General features: G+C 40.2%; 1 protein-coding gene across 7 annotated transcripts in view; it reads left to right on the plus strand.

Annotated features, from left to right (window-relative positions):
- Nucleotides 1-4,751, plus strand: part of GOLGA4 (golgin A4) — a 118,974-nt gene extending 114,223 nt beyond the window's left edge. For all 7 annotated transcript variants that reach the window (XM_050780268.1, XM_050780269.1, XM_050780270.1 and 4 more), the window contains one exon: nucleotides 4,080-4,751. Coding sequence is in view for 2 of the 7 variants with exons in the window: in XM_050780269.1 (XP_050636226.1) it covers nucleotides 4,080-4,103 (24 nt within the window). In the remaining 5 variants the exon portion in view is untranslated. The remainder of the gene's footprint in view (nucleotides 1-4,079) is intronic.
- The last annotated feature ends 10,716 nt before the right edge of the window (nucleotides 4,752-15,467 follow it).

Raw genomic sequence — 15,467 nt, forward strand, 5'->3', positions numbered from 1 at the left:
TCAGAAATAATGAAAACTAGTAAGATTGATTTTAAAGTATAGCTTTATTACTTCCTGGGATCAGACAGTTTAACACAAGACAACACATTTGTCCTGAGGAGAGACCCTTAGGCAGCCTACTTTAATTGTACGTGATTCTTTCTGATTAACATATTACAGTGAAATGGGGGCATACAAAACGTTTCAACCCAGTTGACTGTCTTCATCATTGAAACCCTCTCCCCTCATCTCTACATATTTTTCATGCTGTTAGGTTGATTTAGTACCCCCTAAAAATGTAGCATACATCTTTACCTCAGCCTTTGCTAGAATTTTCACAAAACCAAAACAGATCACAATTAATAGGGCTTCACTATAATTAAAATAAATACTCTCAGTGATTGTTAATATCCAGCTAATAATACTATCAAGGTTTAAAATGGCAAGATACAACATTTCTCCATTCTTTTAAGCTTTTACCTTTTTTTTTTTTCTTTTTCTTTTTTTTTTTTTTTTTTTTAATAAGGAGAGCCTTTATTACCCTGGCTGGAGTGCAGTAGTGTGATCATAGTTTACTGCTGCCTCAGCTCCTGGACTCAAGGGATCCTGCCACCTCAGCCTCCCAAGTAATCGGGTCTACAAGGCGCCTGTCGATTTTTTTTTTTTATTTTGTAGTGATGGGGTCTTACCATCTTGCCTAGGCTGGTCTCGAACTCCTGGGCTCAAGTGATCTTCCTACCTCGGGCTCAAGTGATCTTCCTACCTCAGCTTCTAAGCTTTTTTTTTTTTTCTTTTTTGAGACAGAGTCTTGCTGTGTCACCCAGGCTGGAGTGCAGTGGCGCAATCTTGGCTCACTGCAAGCTCCGCCTCCTGGGTTCACACCATTCTCCTCCCTCAGCCTCCCGAGTAGCTGGGACTACAGGCACCCGCCACCACACCTGGCTAAGTTTTTGTATTTTAGTAGAGACGAGGTTTCACTGTCTTAGCCAGGATGGTCTTGATCTCCTGACCTCATGATCCGCCTGCCTTGGCCTCCCAAAGTGCTGGGATTACAGACATGAGCCATTGCGCCTGGCCCTCTAAGCGTTTATCTTTAAAAGTCTTCTATGCCTACATTTGAGCCTCCTTTTCATTTTAATATGTATTATTTGGTTTGCCTTAGTGATTATCCAGAACTGTCTTATTTTTGTCATTCACATTACAATGGCTGGCAGTACAGTGCATGGTTTTGTTAGGTCACTTTGATAATAAATGTGAACATTGAAAAACTGTAAATTCTATAGCTAACCAATTAAGTCTTAATGTTTTCCTTTTAAAAACAATATTATAAATACTGCATTGCACTTGTTATATTATTGCAACTAAATATCGATTATCACAGGAAATATATATTGTGCAGCATTTCTATTAATTGACTGTCTCCTCAACTTTTAGTTTGAAACATTTCAGACATAAGATTTGCAAAAATAGTACAGTGAACACCCATATACCTTTCTTCTAGTAGTGTTTGGCCAGATTTTCTCACTTGTTCTCACTCTTGTTCTCTCTCCATATATATTATTCCCCATTTGTAACATTTGGCAATTATTTACCGACATGCTTGCAAGTATTTGACATTGTAAACATATACTAAGTACTTTAGCATGTATCTTTAAAAACAAGGACATTTTCCTACATACAGTACAGTTATTACACTTAGGAAGTTTAATATTGGCTAATACTAATATGTAGTACATAATACTCAGTTTTTTCCAGTTTTCCAAATAATGTCTCCCATAATTTTTTAGAATCCAGGATCTACTCAAGAGATTTCACTTTACATTTAGTGGTCATATTTTCCTAGTCTTTTTTAAACGAGAAACTTCCCCTAGCTTTTTTGTCTTTCATGATGCAGCTTTGTTGAACTGATGTTGAATTTTGTTTCTCACAACAGATCAAGCTAAGGTTTCCAAATAATAACTGACAAAGGAATTTACATATAACAGAAGATCTTGTTGATGTCTTCTTTAGGTTCCTAGGACCAACATGATTGTTGAACTAGTTTTATAAATAATATACTATTAGTAGTACATTATGAGTGGTGAATCATATTGTTCATTTACAAATTGAGAAGACTAAACCTTCCCCTATCCATTTAATATATATGGAAAGTTTGCCTCTATTAATCTTACTTGGTAATTTATTTTTATGGGATTTTAAACTCATACCTCGATGTGACTACTGGTTTTAGCATTTTCTTTTTCTTCCTTTTCTTTTCTTTTTTTTGAGACAAAGTTTCATTCTTGTTGCCCAGGCTAGGGTGCAGTGGCGCGATCTCAGCTCACTGCAACCTCTGCCTCTTGGGTTCAAGTGATTCTCCTGCCTCAGCCTCCTGAGTAGCTGGGGTTAAAGGCACCCGCCAACACGCCCAGCTTATTTTTTGTATTTTTAGTAGAGACAGGATTTCACCATGTTGGCCAGGCTGGTCTCAAACTCCTGACCTCAGGTGATCCACCTGCCTCGGCCTCCCATAGTGCTGGAATTACAGGTGTAAGCCACTACTCCTGGCCAGCATTTTCATTTGAGAAACATTATGAGGAAGACTTTGGCTTTGTCATAGCTGTTTTTTCCCCCCCCAGCATGGTCATACCAGGCTAGAGTGCAGTGGCGTGAACACAGTTCACTGCAGCCTTGACCTCCTGGGCTAAAGGAATCCTCCCGCCTCAGCCTTCTGAGTAGCTGGGACCACAGGCACATGCCACCACACCTAGCTATTTTTTTTAAAAAAATTTGTAGATAACAGGGTCGTGCCATGTTACTCAGGCTGGTCTTGAATTCCTGGGCTCAAGCAGTCCTCCGATCTTGATCTCCCAAAAGTGCTGGGATTATAGGCATAAGCCACCATGCCCAGCCAGCATTTCTAATTTATTTTTTGAGACAAGGTCTCACTGTGTTGCCCAGCCTGGAGTGCAGTGGTACAGTCACAGCTCACTGCAGCCTTGACTTCCCAGGCTCAAGTGATCCTCCTGCCTCAGCCTCCTGAGAGTAGCTGGGACTATAGGCACACACCATCATACCTGCCTAATTTTTTTTTTTTTTTGTAGTGATGGGATCTCACTATGTTGCCCTGGCTATTTTTAATTTTTAAATTAAATTCCTTAATTCCAGATGAGACATAAATTTTCACACCAAAATGCTGTTTGTCTTTTGCTATTATGTCATGCTGGGAGAATTGCAATATGTAGAATAATCAGCATACTGGATAAGAGGAAAGAGCTCTTTCTCATCTTTATTTTTAATTTTTTTTTTGAGGCAGTCTCGCTCTGTTGCCCCGGGCTGGAGAGCAATGGTGTGATCTCGGCTTAATGCAGCCTCCACCTCCTGGGTTCTTGAACCCACCCTCCCAAGTAGGAGGCTACTGCCTCAGCCTCCCAAGTAGCTGAGAGTACAAGCACCACCACGCCTGGCTAATTTTTTTGTATTTTTAGTAGAGACAGGGTTTTGCCATGTTGGCCAGGCTGGTCTCAAACTCCTGGCCTCAAGTGATCTGCCCGCCTTGGCCTCCCAAAGTGCTAGGATTACAGGCATGAGCCACCATGTCCAGCCTGTCATCTTTAATTCCAGTCCAATATTTGTGAGATTCAACCAAGTCAGCGTGTTTACTCCTGGGTTACTGTATAAACAGACTGGTAGCATTCAATATGTGGTGAATGGTTGCAGTTCCAGATTTCACTTAGAAATGCCATTTTCCAGGATTGCTGACTATAGGTTGGTTTACATAATTGCAAGAATGTTAATTTTTAGAAGAACCTTTAAGATTTAGTATTTAAACAATTTCTACTTTTTTTTTTTTTTTTTTTTAAAGAATGGGGTCTTGCTGTGTTGACCAGGCTGGTCTCGAACTCCTGGTGTCAAGTGATTCTCCCATCTCGGCCTCTCAAAGTGCTGGGATTACAGTCATGAGCCACCACACCTAGCCTTATTTCTCCTTCCTTACTGCAGTCTCTAGACCATGGAATAGAATTTTATTTCAAACTTGAAAAAGCAAATCTCCCAAAAAGTCAACCTAAATGTTTTGGGGTTTTTCCCTCCTTTATTCTCTTTTCCTTTTTCTTTTCCAGTCATGGCTCCGATCTTCATCTTGAAGAAGAGTGACATTGGGCGACTGCTGCTTGGAAAACTGTCCACACTTGCTACTCTTTGAGAATGAAGTTGTCATTCAGGGCCCCTCATGTAGCCCAAAGACCAAGAAAAATCTGGCCCACAGATATGTTGCAGACTGCCTTTAAAATAGATTTTATCAGTGGAGAAATGGTGATAGTTTTTTCTTCAGTTTTCTCTTGGGAAGAGTTTTATGTTGTTTAAAAAATATTTTGAATGACTTAACCTGCTTTATGGGCTTACGTAATACTCCTTTCATCCATTCTTTTTAAAGAACGGCTTACCTTTCCTATTTATTTTTAGGGTGATTTTTTAAAAAGACTTGTGCAATACATTTTGAGGTGAAACTTAGTGGATTTTTTCTGATAAATTAGAGCATTTAATTGACTATTTTATTCAGGTTGATCTGTTGAATATTTGCTAAAGACCAATTCTTTAAGCTAAGACATGTAATAAATCCCAAATGGCAGTACCTCATTGTTTACTTAGCTTTTGTACTTATATTTTTCAGAGGAAAAAAACACTACTGTAAATTGTGAATAGCCAATACATAACTGTATTGTATGCAGATCTGTGATTGTTGGCAGTGTCATCTCTGAGAAACAGATAAATAAAGTTTATTTACTATATAACATTTGTTTATTGTACTTCTTCCTCAGTTGAGATCTAGTTTTACAGTGGTTAGGAATGCGTATTCTATTTGGATGAATATAGTGAGGAATTATTTGTCAATATAACTAAATGCTGAGCATTTGAAAAGAATTTTCGTGTTCAAATTTGGTATGACCAAGTTAGAAGGAGCATGGAAATAATACCCCCATGATGTCTGTTTTAGGATTCTGACAACTTGGAAACGCCTCTTCTCTCTGGAATAGACCATACTTGAATTATTTTTTAACTTACTGAAAGAGAAATTTCTGTACACTGAGAGATGGGTACTGTTCACAGGGCTTCACACACTCTTCATATTCTGGGAAATACAATACTCAATATCTAGGTATTATCCAATCTCTGCCTCAAGGTAGAATCTCAGTTTTCCAGCCAATCTGGACCTTAGCTCTCCTGATATATCTTACATTGTGATAGAGTGGGGAGCTCTGGGGGACAGATAAGCAAGGGGTCGGCCCATAACCCATAGCTGACTCCTTTACTATTCCAGTAACAGAAGAGGGTCTTCTCAGCACGCAACCACCCCGCTCTCCAAGCCTCGGTTTTAAAATCATGGTTTACTTAAATTGGCAACATTTTGTCCCACCAAAGGGTTTCTGACAACAGATATGACTTCTTATCTTTATCTTTTTCTAGGGTAGAAATGGTGGACTCTCAGTGAAATCCATATGCAACTTTCACTCTTTAACCCTTGTATAGAGACACACATGTCTAAAAGAGGAAGGATCAAACAGAGCAGCAAACTTTTTCTATAAAGGCCAGAAAGTACATATTATAGGCTATATAGTTCTGTTGCAACCTTTGAACTCTCAACTCTCATTGTAGTGCAAAAGCAGCCATAGATAATGCATGAAAGCATAGCTTTGTTCCAACAAAACTTTATAAAAGCAGGTCTCAGGCTGGATTTGACTTGCAGGCTGTAGTGTGCCAACCCCTTAGAAAGCAAACAAGCTGGACTTTAAATGTTTATTTAGGGGGCAGGGGTGGTAATCATTTAATATATAGGAGTTGCTCATTTTTCTTCAGTACAGCTATGCAGCCCTTGTTTCAGAAAGGGGTGCAGTAAACTCACTTCACCTTGATTAAGAATAATGGGGACATTCTTTCGATGTTACTTGTTCCAGTGAGCACATAAATCCAGACACAGGTTCAGAAACTAAGGCTGTCTCCAGGACCTCATGACTGCAGCACACAAAAAGATTGATGCAGTAAATATATTGCCAAAAAATAAGCATTTCACTTTGAAAGGTTTTAGATGTTCAGATATTTAGCAAGAATTTTTGGCAAAAAATTCACTTGAAGTTACTAGAATTCATAGACACTTTGTTCAGGTCAGGTGCATGTACGACCTTAGTGTTGACAATTGTTGAAAATTGTTGAATTAGGTGTTCCTGATTAAAGGAGTGGAACATTATTTCTAATTTTCTGACATATAAGTGTTGACTTTTTTTCTTTCAAAAATCCATTGGCCACAAAACTCATTCTGTAGAGTAAGTAACACACATAGGCTATTAGAGTGCTCATTCATTTTACCTGCTGAATGCCCAGAAAATGGACGTGGCTCAGTTGGAGCTTCCTTATCCTCTGCAGCATACTGGGGCTACAAAGGAATAAGCTAAAATACTGTGCCCAGACTGAATCTTTTCCTCATGTCTGAAACAGCAAACAGGGAAGACTTACTGCCTTTTTTTTTTTTTTTTCCTGATTCTGAAAGAAATTTAGTCTAATTTTAGACTAAATTTGGAGAGTTCACATGGAGCGTTTCGGCCACTTTACGTCCTAGTTCTTCCCATGAAGTCACCAGCAGTCGCCAGCTTGACCACCCAGTAGATGAGGCACCAAAGCAAGTGGCCCCCAAGATGCCCACTTCCCTGCATGCCATTCATGCCAAGCTCCCTTTCAAAAGTGCCCTCATTTCTGCTTCAAAAGTGAAGTGGTACCCTTAAGGGAGGAAGCCTATATTTTTTTCCCTAAGCTAACTTTGGAATAAAACGTCACTTTCTTACAGCAAGCGACTGAACCTGCATTTCGGTTCCAATTTTGGTGGCCCATGTGGGCTGCCCACCTGGGCTACTGAGGCTGTCCTTGAGGGAAGATAAACTAGAATGGCGGAGGTGGCTACTGTACCATGTGTAGTGGCTGGAAGGCTCCCACTTTATCTTTTTTTTTTTCTCCTTTCTTTCTCACACCCTACTTGTAAAATCTGGCTCCTAGGCGGAGGCCTACCAGGCTATATCTTCCTTTCTCTTCTTTTCTGCCTGCTTTACATCTGCTGTTACTAAGTTGCTGGTGCTGAGATAGGATTCCTTATTTGTGGTCTAACTAGAATGTAAACATTGGAAACTCATTTGAAACTGAAGAAAAAAGTATGAGTTTTTTTTTTTTTTTTTAATTCATTCTGTGATTTAAAAAACCAAAACCATACCACCATAGAGACTGCTTTACCCAAATTTTAGTTCATAGCTTTTGTTGGATTATATATTGGAGCTAAGAAAGTTTAGCCATGTAAACAGGTTCCAGTTTCACCAAAGAATAGTGTGGATCCAGCCATCTTTTATAAAGTGGTGAGTGTATATATATATAGAGAGAGCAAGACTCCATCTCAAAAAAAGAATATATATATGTATATGAATGAGACTGATGTTATTAGTTCAATGAAAACAGCTAAATCTTCTGAGCTATCAACAAAATGCCATGTGTTTTCTTAAACACTTCATAAGAACAGGCTTTAACAATGGTTAGTAGGGAAGTAACTTTAAGTTGCATAATATCTCCGTTTTCAGAAGTAATCTAAATTGCTAAAAATGGGAAAACTGGATACATATAAATGAGATAATGCTTATAAGTAAACTTTTTGTATAATTTAAAATGTTAAAATCATTTTGGTTCTTATTTGATGTGTGGATCATTTTCATGAAGAGAAAGGGTTATTATATGGGAAACATGTTCCAGAAATTGTAGAACAGTTCTCCTCTATAAAATGCTAATATCCGATAGGCAGTTCAGAATTTCTTGCTTCCTAGGTTTACATAAAATGTGCCAAAGAAGATGTGTTCTTATTGAGAAAAAGAATAATTTTGTCTAATTCTAAAGTTATTTAAAAGTTAATTCAAATTATGAACTTGAAAAGGCTATTGCATCCACATAACTTTCTGCATTGCTTTTAAAGTCCTTGTGCTGTTAAGTTACATGGCTTTGGGCCGGGTGTGGTGGCTCACGCCTGTAATCCCAGCACTTTGGGAGGCCAAGGTGGGCAGATCACTTGCGGTCAGGAGTTCGAGACCAGCCTGGTGAAACCCTGTTTCTATAAAAATACAAAAATTATCTGGGCTTGGTGGCACATGCTTGTAATCCCAGCCACTTGGGAGGCTAAGGCAAGAGGATTGCATGAACCTGGGAGGCGGCGGTTACAGTGAGCCGAGATGGTGCCATTGCACTCCAGCCTAAGTGACAGAGCGAGACTCCATCTAAAAAAAAAAAATACATGGCTTTGACTCTTGGGTCTAAAAAGGGCACGTGATAATGCAGTGTCTACCCTTAATTCTTGTGAGTGGTTAAAATTCTTTGTAAGTTCAACAGTGACTGCTCTAGGACCTTCTGGGAAGAGCAGTGGCACCTGTCCCATGTTGTAGCTCAGTAGCTGAGGCTTTGCTTTTTTTCTTTCCCCCCCCCCCCAGACGGAGTCTCACTCTGTCTCCCAGGCTGGAGAGCAGTGGCGCAATCTCAGCTCACTGCAAGCTCCGCCTCCCTGGTTCATGCCATTCTCTTGTCTCAGCCTCCCGAGTAGCTGGGACTACAGGCGCCCGCCGCCACGCCCAGCTAATTTTTGTATTTTTAGTAGAGGCGGGGTTTCCCCGTGTTAGCCAGTATGGTCTTGATCGCCTGACCTCGTGATCCGCCTGCCTTGGCCTCCCAAAGTGCTGGGATTACAGGCGTGAGCCACCGTGCCCAGCCAAAGCTTTGCTCTTTTACAGTGGAGGCTTGGGTTCAACTTCTGGCTTAGGGAATGAGTCTTTTCTGCTTTGTTATTTCTGTGACCGTTTGCCGTTTATTAATACTTTTTCCCTCCATGGACAGCTTCTGATTTCCTATCTTAAAATTTTCCATTCTCTGAGCTATATTTTGGGGCAATTCTAGGTAAAAACCATTTGCCATCCCTTTGAAACTACCTTGTGCACCTGTGGTTGCCATACCCTCAAGGCTTATTGATGTCACATAGGAGGTTACCTTTAATTTAAAAAAAATGCCAGTACATATATTTTCAAAAGCCAGAAATATCAGCTGTTTGTCCTGGCTAAAATCTGATAATAATAGATTTTTTTTTTTTTTTTGATACAGGGTCTCACTCTGTCACCCAGGCTGGACTGCAGTGGCATAATCATGGCACACCACAGCCTCAACCTCCTGGGCTCACATGATCCTCCCACCTCAGCCTCCTGAGTAGCCAGGACTACAGATGCCCACCACCATGCCTGGCTAATTTTTGTATTTTTTGTAGAGACGGAGATTTGCCATGTTGGCCAGGCTGGTCTCGAACTCCTGACCTCAGGTGATCTGCCCACCTCAGCCTCCCAAAGTGCTGGGATTACAGGTGTGAGCCAACACGCCCTGCCGAGGTTTTAAAAATATTTTTCTTTTGAGAGTTCCACAGTTAGAAATGAATTTAGACTGGTGTTTGTGTTTTATATGTATGGATAATGTCTTAAGGCCCCTGCTTTCCCTCTAAAAACTTCTTAGTCAACAGAATTCTGTCTGATTCTTCATTTACTCTTGTCTGGCCCTCATTCCTCTTGTATCTAACCTTTTATCACCCCCTACCAGATCTGCTTCTGTATGTCTGTGTATGTCTATTCATTATATGTCATGTGCAATGTTTCACTACCAAAACTTATGAAAGGGTTCTAGTTAATGGGCTGAAAAATAATAAGTGCTTAACTCAAATATATTGTCAGAAAAATAGCAACTTTAATGCTCATGTGACTTTAATCTTTGGTAAATACAGTTTAAAGATTATCAATAAAGTCTTCAAAATGTAGACATTTGGTCTAAATCAGGCAGGTCAGATACTGTTTGCTAGATGCTTTACGGTCATAAATTGCTTCCATGACTTAATTATTTGACTTGTCTCTTATGGCCATGAGATTCTAAAAAAAGCCTAGGGACATACAGAGTTAGCCCCTCAGCCTAGGCTGGGAAGGTTCACACCTTGCCTGCAGCTCTGTCCTTGTCCTGGACTCTACAATCTGATGTATGGTTAAATTTGCTTACTTACCAGGTTTTTCACCAAAAATAAAAGTTGCTGAGAGTTGACATTGTAACATCTAATTGAGGCTACTGGAGAAACAGTTTTACATGCAAGGTGTATAAGGAAAGTCAAATGTGTTTTTGATAAAATGTTATAAGAAGGCATGGAAATACGGTTTTCGTTAAAGGGAATGTAGTTTTGTTTAGTTCAGAAGTTTTTAAGGATTGTCCTAACCTAGAAGAGTAATAGGACAAAACTGAAGGTTTAAACAAGTTTTAAAATATTTGTGAAAGATTGATCTTGTAAAAGAAGTTCTCTGAGTATGAGCCAGTTGGCTAAAATTTGAAGGGGATTATTCAGTTTTTCTGTAAATTAAACATTAAAATAAAAGCACAGTGATGTAGTGCCAGAATCTTGGCCCATCTGTCTGGATAGCAGGGTTTTCTTAGAGCATTGATCTGTTCTTTCACAGAAAATTGCAAAAGGGTTATAAAACATTTATGGAAATTTTACCTTATGGTCAAATTAAGTAAGATTGGATAGATTTATTTATGAGGTTTTATCAAGAATTGGATTTAACATTAGTAGTACACTAATGCAAAGGTGAACTTTGCTTTCTTTTTTCAACAAGATTTCTGTGAAAGATAATGAAAGATTTTTGTTTGCTTTTTAAATAAGTGACAGGGGAAAGAAAAGAGATTCAGTTGGTCTCACGCTGTATTTATTGGGTCTTGTTTAGAAGGCTGAATCTCTCCTTTATCAACAAGTAAAGATTTTTGCCTTTAAAAATTTTTCGAATTATCATTTTGGCTAAATAAATGACTTATAGTGGACCTGGGATTCTATTTTATAATATTAAATGTTTAAACCTCTGATATTTGGCAAGCATCTTAAAGTCAAATTCTAAATTAAACCCTTTAAAAAATCTAGTTAACTCTTTTAGATATTAGGTACCCTGTAGTCCAAAAGAGACATATTTGTCTTATTTGGTGTATTAAAACCATACAGGAAAAAATGTCAAATGTAAAATGGTGTTTGACTTTCTTCATGTTATATTCATGTAAATATGTTATTAGCATGTATTCCAAAATTGTATAAGATTCCTATAATTCTGGTATGTCTCAGTATATGTTGTCAGTAAATATGATTATGTTAAATTATTTTTTAATACATAAAGAAAAGAAGTTTAATTGGCTGATGGTTTTGCAGGCTGTACAGGTATCAGCTTCTGGAGAGGCCTCAAGAAGCTTACAATCATGACAGAAAGTGAAGTGGGAGCAGGCACTTCACATGGCAAAAACAAAAGGAAGTGAGAGAGAGTGGAGGGGGAGGTGTCTCCCACTTTTAATCGACCAGATCTCACGAGAACTCACTCACTATCATGACAACAGCACCAAGGAGATGGTGTTAAACCATGCATGAGAAATCTGCCCACTCGACCCAGTCACCTCCCACCATGTCCCACCTCCAACACTGGAGATTACAATTCAACATAGGATTTGGGTGAGGACAAATATCCAAACTATATCATTCCACCCCTGGTCCCTCCCAAATCTCATGTCTTTTTCACATTTCAAAATAAAATTATTCCTTCTCAATAGTCCCCCCAAAGTCTTAACTCATTCTAGCAGTAACTCAAAAGTCCCAAGTCCAATGCAGAGTCTCATCTGAGACTCATCTCCTTCCCACTATGAGCCTGTAAAATCAAAACAAGTTATTTACTTCCAAGATACAAGGTGGGGTAGAGGCATTGGGTAAACATTCCCATTCCCAAAGGGAGAAATCAGCCAATAGAAAGGGGCTCCAGACCCCATGCAGGTTAAAAACCCAGCAGGGAAATCATTGAGTCTTAAGGTGCCAAGATAATCTCCTTTGACTCCATGTCCCATATCCAGGGCACATTGGTGCAAGGGGTGGGCTTCCAAGGCTTTGGGCAGCTCCACCCTTATGGCTTTGCAGGGTTCAGCCCTGTTGCTGCTCTCACAGGTTGTTGAGTGCTTGCAGCTTTTCCAGGTGCAGAGTGTAAGCTACCAATGGATCTACTACTTTGGGACCTGGAGGATGGTGGCCCCCTTTCCCACAGATCCACTAGGCAGTGCCCCAGTGAGAACTCTGTGTGGGGATTCCAACCCCACATTTGCCCTCTGCACTACCCTAGGTAGAGGTTCTCTGTGGGGGCCCCCTGCAGCAGGCTTCTGCCTGGGCACCCAAGCTTTCTCTTGCATTCTTTGAAATCTAGGTGGAGGGTGCCAAGCCTCATTCACCTTGCACTGTGCACCTGCAGGCTTAATAAACATGGAAGCCACCAAGGCTTACAGTGCGCTTGTGCTCTCTGAAGCAGTGGCATGAATAGTATCTGAAGCCCTTTAAGCCAAGGCTGGAACTGGAGCTTCCCGGATGCAAGGAGTAGTGTCCCAATGCTGCACAGGGTAATGGGGCTCTGGGCCTGACCCACAAGAAGCCATTCTTCCCTCCTAGGCTTCCAGGCCTCTGAAGAGAGGGGCTGCAGCAAAGTTTTCTGACGTGCCTTCAAGGCCGTTGACCCTTTGTCTTAGCTAGTGTCACTTGGCTCCCTTTTAGTTGTGCAAATTTCTTTAGCAAGTGGTTGCTTCATGGCCTGCTTGAATTATTCTCCCCCAAAAGGCTTTTTCTTTCTCTGCCACATGGCCAGGATACAAATTTTCCAAACTTTTACACTCTGCTTCCCTTTTAAATATAAATTCCAAGTTTAAGTCATACCTTTGCTCCTCTATCTGAGCATAGGCTGTTTGAAGCAGCCAGGCCATATCTTAAAGGCTTTGCTGCTTAGAAATTTCTCCTGCCAGATACCCTAGGTCTTCACTCTTTAGTTTAGACTTCCACAGATCCCTAGGCCATGAACAGAATGCAGCCAAGCTCTTCACTAAGGTTACAAGATGTATGACCTCTGCTCCAGTTCCCAATAAGTTCCTCATTTTCAGCTGAGACAGTAGCCTGGATTTCACTGTCCATATCACTATCAGCATTTTGGTCACAGCCCTTTAACCAGTCTCTAAGAAGTTCCAAACTTTCCCTCATCTTTCTGTCTTCTGAGCACTCCAAACTCTTCCAACCTCTGCCCATTACCCAGTCCCAAAGCTGTTTCCCCATCTTTGGTATCTTTATAACAATGCCCCACCCCTCAGTACCAATTTTCTGTTTTAGGCCACCCTTGCACTGCTGTAAAGAGATACCTGAAGCTGGGTGATTTATAAAGAAAAAAGATTTAGTTGGCTCATAATTCTGTAGGTTTTGCAGGAAGCATAAGTCCAGCATCAGCTTCTGAGGAGGAAACTTACAATCATGGCAGAAGGTGAAGTGGAAGAAGGCGCTTCACATGGCGAAAGCAGGATCGAGCAAGAGAGAGCTATTCTGTCAAATTATTGTGTCCCGCAGAGATGACCAGACTTTAACTGTGACTGTTTTGAGACTTGTCTTCCATAATTGTTATTTTACTTTAATGTTTTTCACAGGCAGTGTTATAATCAGCTCTAGCACTCTGACAGATGCTCTTGAATGCAGGTTTCTGGTAACTTTGGAGATTTTGACATTAGAATAGAGGGGAAAACTTTCAGCGTTCCCATAGAGAGCTAATGTGTTCATGAATATTGAGCAGAACATAAGTTAATTACATAGACTGAACTGATGGAAGACTGAAATAATATTTTTAAGGCTTATTTAAAACATTGCTAATTCGTTTGTTTTTCAGAGTCTGGAAAATCTTTTTTCTTTCTGCAGTTTGGACTAGATGATCAATTCTTTCCAGGCTACAGATCCCCAAGCTAATGTTTTCAAATTTTTCTTCCATTTTTAAAATCTGGGCTCAATGAATTACTACTATGTTATTCCTTGTAACATAGGCAAGAAAAACATGTCAGACAGCTAACCACCTTCCTCCTCTGTAACTAAAGGTGCTTTGAGTCCAACATCTGGATAAAATGTGCCCAACGTTAACCTTTGTTTTTCTTCTGTTTTCATAGAAATGGCTCTTACTGAAAATCTGCCTTCATCACATACAGAGGCCTAGCCCATCTGCAGTGCCACCTCCTGGATGGGACACAGCTAATTAAACCGATCTATTCTCAAGAACTAGACAGGGCTTATGACCACTATCATGAGTAGTCATAGCTCTTCCTGTAACTTGGTAAATATATATTTAGCCAACCTGTCATCATATCCATTACAGTTGGCTTAATTATTAAGACTAAATGCTGCATATTCATCCCAAATAATTCAGGAGATGTCTTGATAACCGTGTGTATTAGTCAGTTCTCACACTGCTATAAAAACATACCTGAGACTGGGTAATTTATAAAGAAAAGGGGTTTAATCAGCTCATGGTTCTGTGGGCTGTACAGGCTTCTGCTTTTGGGGAAGCCTCAGAAAACTTACAGTCATAGGAGAAGGCGAAGGGAAAGTAGGCACATCTTCATATGGGCTGCAGGGGAGAGGGAGAGAGAGAAGGGAGAAGTTCTACACACTTTCAAAGAACCAGATCTCACGAAAACTCACTGTCATGAGAACAGCAAGGGGAGAAGTCCACCCTCATGATCCAGCCCCTCCTCCAACATTGAGGATTACAATTCAACATGAGATTTGGGTTGGGACACAGAGCCAAAGTATATCACCGTCCAAGACATGAACCAACAAATCAAAGCTATGTCTGATCCAACATTGTTGCTAGATCATCCTGATTCAGGTCAGGACTATTTTGGAGGCAGAAGCTACTTTATGACTTTGGTCCTTGTGCAGAAATAAGCAGACTTCCACGTTGTGGATTTTACTGTTGTTGCACCCTCTCTGAAAGAATGCAAGGCGGGCTTTCCCAGAAACTTTCTAGATCTTGCACCATAATGCTCCAACAAATATCATCATCATGAGTAAGTCCAGGTACTCATGAATATTTCCAACCCCAAGTAGATTAGTTCCATTCTGGTGCTCAGTGGCTGTGTCTCCATTTGCAGTAAGTACTTAGCTAGAATGAATACAGTGCCCGAATCCCATAGAAATGGAATGGAACTTGGCAGCGAGGAGTTGTAACAGAGTACATCCATTTTTCTAAGAGATAAAATGAATAATTAAAATTTTTTTTTCTATTCTCTTTCCCCCTTTTCCCCACTTTCTACTTAGCTCTTTGGAAATGCAATTATAACCTTTTACCTCCCTTTCACCAGACACTCCCTACAGGGCAAGTGCATCTAACTTTGTCCTAAGAAACTCTGCTGTGAAGCTCTCTCCAGCCAGGAGGTTGTCTTAAGAGACAACAGTTAATTTACATCCCAAAATATGCCCACTACAAAACTCTGTCCCACCTGGAGCATTTTGGCCACCTTTACAATATAGTTCTGCCCACAAAGGCACCAGTGGTCACCAGCTCGGCTACCCACTAGATAAGGCACCAAAGCAAGTTATGTGG

Source organism: Macaca thibetana, chromosome 2 (assembly GCF_024542745.1).
Source record: "Macaca thibetana thibetana isolate TM-01 chromosome 2, ASM2454274v1, whole genome shotgun sequence".
Lineage (NCBI taxonomy): Eukaryota > Metazoa > Chordata > Mammalia > Primates > Cercopithecidae > Macaca > Macaca thibetana.